This window comes from Phaethon aethereus (genome assembly GCF_964289735.1).
Source record: "Phaethon aethereus genome assembly, chromosome: 5".
NCBI classification, from domain to species: domain Eukaryota; kingdom Metazoa; phylum Chordata; class Aves; order Phaethontiformes; family Phaethontidae; genus Phaethon; species Phaethon aethereus.
The window spans coordinates 38469239-38481430 of record NC_138579.1 but is presented as its reverse complement, the minus strand read 5'-3'; the positions used below and the strand labels follow the sequence as shown (position 1 = coordinate 38481430).

The 12192-nt window shown below is 36.3% G+C and overlaps 1 protein-coding gene across 1 annotated transcript in view; it reads right to left on the bottom strand.

Moving 5' to 3' along the window:
* The window catches only part of RAD51B (RAD51 paralog B), a gene marked incomplete at its 5' end in the record, with an annotated part of 429021 nt that overhangs the window by 401594 nt on the left and 15235 nt on the right, over positions 1-12192 (bottom strand). The window contains 2 exon segments of the mRNA XM_082000471.1: positions 10000-10183; positions 11250-11369. Of these exon segments, the coding sequence (XP_081856597.1) occupies positions 10000-10183; positions 11250-11369 (304 nt within the window).

The following is a 12192-nucleotide window of genomic DNA, read 5'->3' as shown; positions in this document are numbered from 1 at the left end:
AAAGTATGGAAATTACTGGACTCTAAAGACAAAGAAAGTGATTTGTGTTCTTGGGGTATATTCTCAATGCAGCTCATCCAAATCAGAGTATCAAAAATGTTAACAGAATATTGGGGGGAGAGATACTGTCTTACTGAAATTCAGATGTAGTCTCACCAACAAAAACCAGCATCTCATTCACTCCTGTCTACTTAAAATTCTGCAGATGACTGCTCAGTCTTATTTAATAAAAACCTCTAAGTCTAATTTTGTTTACCTAGAATATTACAACACAAGTACTATATTCTCAAATGAGATATAGCTATGCATTTTAGCTAGAGGCAACATAAGTTTTGATGAGATTACCGAAATCATGTAGATTCTCACTGGAATCTCTATTTGGAATGAGTCTCCCTCTGTTTAATTATACTGAACTTATACTGAATGAATTAAAATGCTTGCTGTTAAAATGATGGGTTTCCTTCTTTAAACAAAAAGTTGGGGTGAATAAATCAACATAGATAGCTGCAACTTCCATGAATAATGATACAAAACATGCATGTTCTCAATAAAGCAGATGGAGTCTTCTTGTAGAAAAATCAGAATGAACTTGCTCAGGGGAACCTACATTATAGCTCATAGATTCCAATTCCAAGTAAAACAGGGGAGGGAAACCAGAACAAAACCCACAACTCTTCTAAAGCACATAAGTCTCAACAGTAGAAGAAAAAGCACAGACTGAAAAGCTTGTCCTGTAAATCTAGATACTTCTACTTTCAAGGCAGCACAGGATCATCAACCATCTAGCTGTAACAGTTTGGTCTGGTTGTCTATTATTACCATCCAACCATGTGTAGAAGGAGAGGAAATTTTGCAGACTGAAAAAGGCAGGTCCTCGAGTTAACATCAGCAAGCAGACTGCATCATGAAACTTCCAGACCATACTTCATGACAAAGCAGCCCCAGCAGTGCACCTGATTCCACCCAAATGCAATATTCTCACAAGTCAGTCCTATAGACACAAAGAGGGAAGCGATATCATCATCTCTACTACTACCAGTTTCCAAGCAAATAGATTTTACTTTTGATCTCTTGGCACATTTATATTGTAAGACATATGCATTGCCCAACCTTAATTTCCTCTTATCCCCATCCCTTTACACCTCAGGGAGCTGATACAATATTATTTAGGAGTAACAATTGCAGAGCAGGTCCTCTTTATTCGCAGAAGCCCTGGAGCTGAGTAACTGTAAAGCAAACAAAGTCTAGAGAATCTGGAAATCAAACCGCTAATTAGTCTATACTGAGCTCATACAGGTTAAGATTTCTACAACAACTCGTAATCTGGTCAACTATACTTTCTATTGCTATCCTGTCTAGAGACTAGAATCACTTTCAGTTACACGTTATGCAAATGTAGAAATATTCCTAGAGAACTTACAGTTTAAATAAAATCAAAGGACAAGAAGGAAGCACAAGAAAACATGCAAAGAGAATGGAATACTCAAAACTTAAGTACTTCTCTGCAGAGTCACAAATAGGTTATTGGCCTAAAGGTTCAGGCAATTTTCACACAGTCAAAACAGTACATTTTGCCAAACCCTAAACTCCCAATAAAAGACATAAAAGCCCTTCAGTACAATTACTGTTTTCTACAGCACAGAGTAACAACATGACAGGGCAGAAAAAAAATTACTGTGTTTTTATTTTAGCAGTAGAACATCTTATATAGTTACATTACTTAAACTAGAGAAATATAACCTAGATGAATCTATTACAGGGTAGATGAAAAGTTCATTGGAAAATGACACATAGGCAGTTACTAGTGTTTAAAGGTCTCTTACGAACAAAATTATACAGTCTGCTTGAAGTCTGGTTCTATCCAATAGTTACACAAAGAATCTGTAATAGAAAGAATGATCATTTTCCTTGCAAAAACAGGAAAGCAGCGAGGAGACTGCAAGTACACTAGAATGTACGATTAGAATTCAAAACCATCTTGACATGTCTGGAAAAATAACACATTAGAAGGAGGAGCAACTAGCTAAGTACCAAGTCAGCAGATGAAGATCCAGGGTTTTAATGAACGGTAAGTAGATGACATCAGGCTGTTGCAAAGAAAGCAAACAGTGTACTTGTATGCATAAACAAGAGGATGTCCTGCAAGGCACGAGAAGAAATCCTTCTCCATACCTAAACATTGGTAGAGATTCATCTGGAATACTGTCTCAGTTTTGGGTACCTCACTTTCCAGATGATGTAAACCAGCTGAAGGGAACCCAGAGAAGTGTAACAAGAAAGAGTATTAGAAGACACAAGAAACTGCTAATTTATTTTTGATAAAGCCTTTCAGAAATTCAAGTCAAGACAGATACGAGGGAAAGTGTCTGCCCTCCTTTATAGCAAGCACTGTCCATGATCGTATAGCAGATCAAAAACAAATATGGTAATAAAATCTCATTCCTCTCAACTCCCTCTCCTATATGTTAATACTGGTGCCTTCCATCTACGTAATTTTGTATGTGCAATCATGCAGAATGATAGCTTTTGGCAAAGTCACTTGCACTGTAAAATGGAAAAAGCAGTGGAGGCAATACTTTAAAAGAAACGGAAAACTGAATTCCAGTATCATATAACTTTAAACTACCTCCTTTTCTATACTTCACCACCACATGAAAACAGGAAACATTGCTCTACCATTCCTCATTCCTTTTCCTCAGCAGTATTAAACATTTTATGAGCATAGACAGTCCAAAAGGAGCACTGTGTTGGGCCATAAACTGCAGAAACGTATATTCTCCAGGAACATATTAAAAAAGTACACAGATGGCAGCAGTACTGAAGATAGTTATAATTTAATTCTAACCAGTCATTTTAAACAAAAACAAAGTTGTGCCTAATGAGAATAATTTTTAATAGCCACATGAGAAGACAAAACCATCTAACTTTGCCACTGTAATGACACTTAGCAGTTGGATTAACTCCCTTTTATGAAAACTAGTTTTTGCTCAGTACTGTGGAGCAGGGGGATAATTGAAACATAAACAATCTGCCAACAAAAACTGGGTTTATGAAGTTTTAGCAAGGGCAAAGAACTAACTCCAGTCTGTAAGTTCCCTTCAACCATTTTGTTTTCCTAATTAAACAATAACACAAATCAAAATTCACTCCAAACCACGCAGTGTTCATATATGTGTGAAATTTTGACTTAAGCAGGTTTTTGTAAGAAAACAAAGGGTAACACTACAGTATTGAATTAAAAAAAAAAAACACAAAGCTTATAAACTCAGTTCTGGGCATGAAAATACTGCTAAGTATAACTTGGGAGGAAATCTTAACATAAAATGTTTTGTTTCACAAACTATTTGTTAGTTGAACTGATGAAGCATTGGACAAGGTTAAGTATTCCTCTTTGCACCAAAAGATAGTATGTTTGAACCCAAAAGTTCTGATATAGCTAGCACGAACATCATTTTCTAATGCTGCTCAGTTCACCATTTAATGGAGGACATGAACACCAACTTGGATTTTGGTGCAGGGGGAGTGAAACATCATGAAGAGAACAAGAATTGTCCTTCACTAGAAGAAAGTTAGTTTTGGAAGTTTCCTGATTTAGGAAACAAATGAGCTGTTTTCCATGGCTCAAAACAAAGCTAGGGCTATTCAATGTTTCTTTAATTCATACAGAATAATGAAAGTCAGAAAATTCTGCAATATCTACATTATTCTAAATATTTATGCTTCTGTGGATAACATTCACAATATGTTTAGCATAAGACACGAGTATCTTTTCATCCTATTGAGTTCATAGGAGGAACTCAGTTTCTCCAAGAAGTTGGTGAATTACCGTCATAAAATTCTGCAGGTTCAGAAGCACTATTCTGTGTTTTCTAAGCAAATAATCCCAAATTGTTTTAACTCTCATGCTGCTCCCTAGAGAAATATAGAGACTTCATGAAAAAAAGTACCAAAGCTGAAATGGAAGTTAAAAGCAGCAGGAGCGAGCGAGAAAATAAAGTAGCAGCCCCACACTGAAAGGAGAATTACATTATTAGGTAAACCTCAACCTTTTGCAGCAAGCAGATGACCAGGAGTTCAGTGTGATTACACAGAAATAGAAAGATCCTTCTATTAGCAGTTGGGAAGAGTATTCAAGTTCACATACATACAAAAACACAAAATATGCTCAAAACTTGAGCAACAAGACACTTTACATAAATACCAGCAGCTCAACAGAAAAGGACTCATGCTTTCCACTGAATTCTCACCACTAGAAACTGTTTGAACCACATCTGGCCCAAATATGGCTAGTAAAATTCTGGTAACTCAGTTCCAAAATGTTTTCTTCTGATAAGGTTAGCTCCTCATTAAAAAAGTACAGGTTTCTATGTGGTATAACATATAAGATATTTCTCTTTTTAGAAGACTTCAAAATGGAACCAATTCTCTAAGTTTTGGAAGTAGAAAAAAGTTTTTCTTATTCTATATTTAAAGAACTTGCAAAGATAATTAAATTCCTGTTTCTGTAACACTGGTATTAAAAACACTTTTTAATAGCAAAGTATAAAAACAAAGTTTGCATTTCAGCAGCTGACAGTACAGATACAAATTCACCTGGAAGTCTAATGTATCTCCATAGTTTTGGAAAGTCAGCATACAGTGTTGTTACATACTGTAACAACAAATCAACTGTCCATTTTTTCCAAACTTTCTACGTATTTATTACCAATTCAAAGGGAACTGGCATTTAAACAACTTTTCTTCAGAAATCTTCCATTTTGGAATTTGTTTATCTCTCCATAAACTAATATTTTCAAATATCAGAACAGAAATAGCAAAGGTGCAGAGGAGCTGACAAGAAACCATCTATGTGGAAACAGAATAAAACAGAACCAAGGATGAGGCCAAATGGAAATATTTGCTTATAAAGAAAGAGAAAATTAACAGTCTGAATATTCTGTCTTTGCCAACAGAAGCACTTCTATCTTGAGACACTTTACTGCAGAAAAGGCACTGCAGATGTCAAGTCATTTGCACTATAAATTGATTTAAGACGCAAAAACTTACACAACCCAAAATCAAATATATATTTAGCTAAACATTTGGCTTTCCAAAGCAAATTAAAATCTTGGGTATAAAGTTTACAGAGCAGACTGCATAAAGTGTGTGTGAAGCACTGAAACAAAAAATGTGAGAACTGAGTGTGAAAAGAAAATTGACTATGACGGCTTTAATTGCTGTCATATTATCAATACTGATAAAGTGAATTTTTACTTTTTAAATGGAGCATGTGGCATCTAAAGGGGAAAAAAACATTAGCTGTGGAAATTATGGGCTTCTTGACTACTGTTAACTTACTCATCATAGCAAATAAAAGCATTAGGGAATAGTTACATGAGGTTTGTCTCTCATTTGCACTACAAATCACAAGTGAGAGATGAGATCTCTCCTCCTAACCTATTTCATATTCTCACAAAGAACAATTTAAAAAAAAAAAATGAAAGATACTATTACACATTTGCTGGTAGTAATGATAACCAACATGCTTATCATAAATAACAAAGGTTCACTCAACAGATCTAAGAACACAACCCAGACAACAGTATAAAGCATAGTCAGTGCTGTAATTTGATTAGCCTTAGGGACCTACAAAGCAAGTTTCATCTTCAGTCTCAATTTGACATTTAAAAGAATGCTTAAAGCAGTTTGGTTTTGCAACTGCCACTCTTAGAGTACTTTTCCACAAAGATGTCTAGCCAGCTTCTCACATTTTCTCAAGTACTAACAACTAGAAGACCAGGTTCTAGAAATAATAATTTTTGGAAGCTAAACAGTTAAATCTCAAGAACAATTCTAGTCATATTGGGTTTTAGTTTTAGTTCTTCACTGAAATGGAGACAACCTTTCTCTCTCACCCAGCATGAACACTAAATTAATTTTACTGACTACCACTTACTAATAGTAAATAGTTTCCTACGTATATGGAGGAAGAGAAGAAAGAAAATCCAGATTGTATTTTGTTTTCTATTCTTCTTCAGAAGGCTAAGGAAGTCAGGAATCTAGACAGGAAACATATAGGACTGATTACTGCTGCTTAAATATGTAATCTGGTAGACAACATCAACACACACTGTAACAGAAAACATCCCGATCCAAATGCTCTCAAGTACAGTATGCTCTAAAATAGATAAATACAATGTAAACTTTTCATATAGCTTTACATATTCACTGGATTTCAAAAATAAAGGGCTTTTTGTTTGATTTATAGTCAAGCTGTCCTTCTCAGTTTCTAGCAATCACTTTTGATCTGACTGGCTAGTTTCAACCAAACCTGGCAGAAAAAAAAATAGGTTTTGGTCATGGCTGTGTGCAGGGAAGGGGAAAAAGGGACATTGATACATAGTGTCCCATGGAGGAAAATGCTTCAGTAACTGTTCACTCATCAGTACAACTGCCAGGTGGTTTGTCAATAGGCCAGAAGCGATCCAAACCTTGTGCTGCCTCTTGGCCAGGCATCATTTAAAGAGCCTAGGATGGAATTGGGCTTACTGCTAAGTTAGATGGAAGAAGGGATCAAAAAATGAAATCAGGCATCATCTTTCACTTTTTGAGAAGCAACTTATGTTTTACTAACATCCATACATAATAAAAAAAGTTTTGTCTTTGTTTGTATTTTACAAACAAAAAAAATTTCAAAAACCATTAAGTCAAGTAAAAATTTATAATCACACACTTTCACTTGCTTCATTCAGTGGCTAAGATGGTGCCATTCAGTGAATATATTTAATATTTTTTTTGCATCTCAAAAGATGGATTAAGGTTTCATTTACTACACATGATTTAAATTTTACACTGAGGATGGCAAGTGTTACTGTCCAACGAGCATCTATACATTGTTCATGGACACAGTATGAGTACTTTCTGAACAGTAATGACCCTATCCTCACAAACAGCTCTGTTATTCCAATTTTACAAACTGAAAATAGAGGTGCAGAGAGGTTACTGAACAATGAGAATCAGTTTTGAGGCAGTTAAGATCAGCTTTTTTCCCCCCAACTACTTCATACCATGTTGAGTTACTTGGGTTTGAAACAGTTCCCTTTGAGTTTGGTAAAAGCTATGAATGCTAGTCACTTTTGCACATCAAACTCGATATCCTGACACCATGAACACACAGTTACAAACAGCTAGAGAGTGTGGAACACCAGCAGAAAGAACAGAGTTAAACTCACTTGAACTTCAGCATAACATGGTAGTATAGGGGTTCCTCAAATTTAATCCTATTTGAACCCATTTCCTTCTTAGGAAATGGGGAAAAAAAAGACCATTTAAAAACACTCAGTAACAAGAAACTATTTATGTTTATGAATGCATTCCAATAATTAGTCCAGTAAGAACACACTCCTTATTTAAGGTCTGAACTTGCTTAATTCAGTTTCCAACCACAGAACTGTGGTATACCTTTGTCAGCTGACAAGAAGGTTGCTTTCATCAAATACCTCTTCCTCAAGTAGGTACATATTGACTAAGGAAGAAACCCTTAAATCCTTAGTTAAGCTAAACAAAGTAAGCACCTTATGTCTTAATTACCAAGATTGCTCTCCCCTTCTCCCAGTCATTTTCAAGACTATTCTCCGGAAGCTGATTTTTCACCATCTTCCCTGGACTGTTCACACCAGGTGTACTGCTCCAGTAACAGTTATAGCTAAATAGATAACACACAACCTCGTTATTTCCGACTCCCTTGCTCAACTACGCAAAGTTTTTCACCAGACCTTTTAGTTACGGCCAAAAGGATTGACTTCAAGTTCAACTCGTATCAGCCATCAACTCCGAATCTTTTTCAGAATATCAGACTGAGTTCCCCTACTTGTTGCCCAGCTCAGTATTTAGTTGCACTGATTCTGCCATGAAACAAGTGTTACGTAGGTGTCCAATTTATTAGTGACCTAAATCACTTTGCAACCTTACTAATGTTCTTTTAGCCCCAAATTTATATTTATTGATTTTCTAGGTAAGTAAAACCATATGAAATAATTCCAACACAGTTATTTCAGTTAGAACCTCAGATACTCTGTAACCTCAAGCAGCAGAGGTTAATGCAGTATACACAACAGCAGACTTATCTCTCATATGCGCGAACACTTGCAGATGCATAACGCTCTGCTGTTGGATTTTGCATGTTACTCATACACAGCCTTGCTTAGGGATCCATGTTTGCAAGAACCTAAATCTCTAGCCAAAGCCCTTCTTAATTAGAAGAATTCTTAACTAATAGGAGTTACTACAGTTTATTTTGTAACATAAAATTTAACAAATTTTTAAAATACTCCAGAACCAACCCCCAAGCAATGTGCGTTAAAGATGACAATAAATGGAAATACAGTTGGATTTCCATTGAATAAATTGATAAACCTAATCAATAGGTGCTTTAAAAATATACAAGCTTTCACCCTGTGTATTTATATACAATTTAACGGATCTTTAAAGATTTTATTTACAAGGTAAGATATCTCATGGACCAGGTCAAAAAGACAGAGCTGTGACCAGAGCACAAGTTCCTTCCAAAATTCCAGACCTCCTTATCAAAGTATTCACAGTGAGAAACATGGACAACACCAGAACACCAGGTATTGCAAATGCCTCAAAACATTAATGGAAACCGTTAAAAAGTTCCAGTTTTATTTTCTTCTTATGTAGGATGAATTAGGATGACAATCTTAGAGTTGGAGAATATGAAGTAGCCTAAAACTTGTGTGAGTATCAACACTGCCCTTCTGACTGTAAGCAGGGCAGCAGCCTGAACTGTCAGAGCCTCCAATAGAGCACAGCTTCACCACTATAATGAAGGTGGAGGGGAGACCAGGGGGTGTCTGAAGGAGAAGAAAATAGAGAAAGAGAGAAAAATAGTATATTCCCATAACACTTGTCCCCTTTTTCAAAGGGCTGCATAATATTTTCCCAAAATATGAGAGTATACATACTTACACACAAGCCTTCCCTGGCTTTTTAAAGCACTATAAATGTTAATTGGGTGCATTAACTAGGACATTACCTTCTGTACCTGAACTTTAAAGGCACTTACGCAGGGTTTCATCTTCTCCATCAAAAGGTCTTTAGAAATTACACGACAGAAGGAAATCCATTCCTCTTAAGTCAGCCAGTTCCACATTTCTGACATCACAGCAAATATTATACCAGAAATATACCCCTCAGGAGGGTCAGAAGGAAAAGGCCTCACCAGTCTTTTTCAAGTTCTTACCACAGTTTCTCTCTTACACTGGAGTGACCAGTAGGTTACCCATACTAGGAAATACTTCCAAGAATTGAGTCTCAATGACATCTTTTGAGTTGATATGATCCTCTGTGGATCATGTAATGAAGGAACATGCACACGCTTATGCAGCTTACATCTTCTAAAGCAGTTTTCAATCAGTTCCACTGAGTCCCTGCACCGAGTGTCCGTGTCTTCCTTTGTATTTTATGAGCAAGTTCACAGACAAGGATTTGCTGAGCTGTTACCTTCCTTTCTGAATTACCATATGTTACCAGTCACAAAAGGAATTTACACTGATCCAGAGCATAAGGCCTTTTGAGATTCTATAATGTTAAGTAGAATGAACAGGCAGGAAAAGATCTTCACCTAGTCAGAGCATGCACTACTTAGAGTAAGCATTGCATTAGGAAGGAACCATCAGGGTAAGCAATATTTAAAGGCAGCAAAATAAAATATGAGATTTAAGAAAAAAAATAAAAAACAAAGCACTGAAACACAGCTGGACAATCTTGTAAACCCTTATTTGAAGTCCAAAGGAAAAAAAAAAAAAAACAACAAAAAAACAGATACCAAGCAGAACAGTTACTGTTTCCCCATTTGCAAACTATTTTCCAACTGGTACTTGCTTGAAGATTCCTGCTACAAGCTTTTTCTGGTTTTCAACTTCCTGTCATTTTCATTCTTCTAAGATTTTATTACTTTATACTGTATGGCAAGAACTTAAGAAAGGAGGAAGAACTTACTGGTATTGAGAACTCCTCTGCCAAATACTTCAACACTGACGCTCCTCTCGCCAAAAAGTTACTTCTCTCTGCCAGGTTGCCTTGGAGTTTTGTGTCAAATTCCTTTCTGACAACTGAAGCAACAGAGTCAAGTATTATGAGTTTAACTTGCTTTGAAATAATTTCTTCTTCCAAAGACATAATCCTAAAAAAGAAAACAAAAAACCCCCAAAACAGTCATTGATATTATTTACACAATAGAACCATTTTATAACCCTGAAATTATTAAAGTAAACCTTTTATTTAAACAAGCTGAAAGTCAGATGCTCTTTTTACCCCTCACACACCACCTCCACTAAAATCTGCATGTATTGAAGAGATTTGGAAAGGAATCTGAGGCTCCAGTGGGCCACATAACCCAAGGCAGGACCCCTTCAACAGAGAGGTTCGTAAGAACCTCTAGTTAGCAACACTCTGCTGTACAACCCCTGAAAGGCAGACAGCAAATTAAGAGGACATTGAAACTGTGCCCTTTTGCTCACAGTAGCAGCACCCCATTGCTAACACCAGAATCCTTGGTGTCTATATATGCAGAAGGTCAAATTCGTTTCCGTATACCTCCAAAGACAGTATGCCAAACCTAATTCACTGACAATAAGCTACTGGCTGTTCTGATAAAGCTGTACTAGAAGAAGAAACTATTCTTAGAATAATTCTCACACTAACATAAAATACACAAGATGATGCTAAAACACAACTTAATTTTCCTTCAAAAATGCGTTCACAAATTAGCTTAAGGTAACAACATGATAGTATGACACTGCCAACAACAGCATTCAGGCTGATGACTGTGAAACAATTCCTCCTTCCCACTGCTGGCGGGGTCCCAGTCTTCCTGGAAGTAAACTGTGCTTTCGGAGAGCAAACTGGAAAAATCTAAGTCTTATACTATGGTCGCTTCACAAGAGACATAAGGCCTGTCACATGAACACTCCCCTTTAAAGGCTTACAGGGATCAGATCATATAGAAATTGTCTATCAGGAATTAGAAAACATCAAGTGGATTAGTCACACACTATGAACTGAGAAAAGCGAAGTCAGTCTTCCTGCAGCAATTTTACTTTGTTGGAGACCACACTGTTATCAACATGAAAAGGCCACAAATAAATTAATTACTCTTCATAAAACTTTGATATAAAACAAATATTGTTATAGATAATCCAGTCAAAATGGTCTTTTTAAAAAAAAAAAAAACCTCTGGACAAGAATACCTCTTCAGTACACTGCCACAGGTCAGCTCTCGATACAGGTGAATGTTACGAGTCATGCAGAACAGCTTTTCATCAGAGTCAAAATAAGTAGGGAATCTGTTTCCTGCTATCTCAATCAACCTATCAAAAAAACACAAAAAACCACTGAAAAAGGAGTAATGTGGGTTAATAAGGCATCAAGTATTCACAAAGAAAACACAGCAAACCTCAATGATAAGCAGATACCATGTAATACTGAAAATCTTTTTCAAAAGAGAAGCGTGCTTTAGCAGACTGAAATAATGGAAGTCAGAACAGTTAAGTTCTCTTCCAAGTGCTGCTAGGGTCAGTGGTACACTAGGGAAAGACATAAAGTGTCTACACAAAGAAACAGCATATCTCCTGTAGAAGGAAACTGCAAAGCTTACAGTTACTGAATGCAAAGTTTTGCACAAAAGGTTCCACTCCATGGCCAGGCATTCACTTATTTTAATTATTATATCTAAATATTATTTTCATTTAAACAAATGTACTTTCCAAGTCAAACCATCTTCCCTTCCACCTTTATCTTGCAGTGAAATCATAAAGTGGACCTTGTGTCACCACAGAAATTTAACAAGCTGATAACAAAGAAGGTCCATTACAAGATCCAGCCAACATAGAAGCAGGACTGCAAGAACAGAGCCCTGTTGAACTGCAAGTACTTACACAAGCAGTACATGTATGGAAAGTATGCCTGCCAAAGTGAATTTTTTTTCATAGATAATCTCTCCTTAAAAACAAGAACAAGGTCATTTGGATGGGAGACTTTTTTCACTGAAACAATTTCCATGGTGCCAATGACGTCGCTGTAAAAAGGGCTTATAAAATCTTAAGAAAATATACTTTTTAGAATATAGGGGGGAAAAAAAAAAAAAATCAGCATTGTGTCACAAAGTGACTGAGGCTCCAGCTGCCAGGCAGC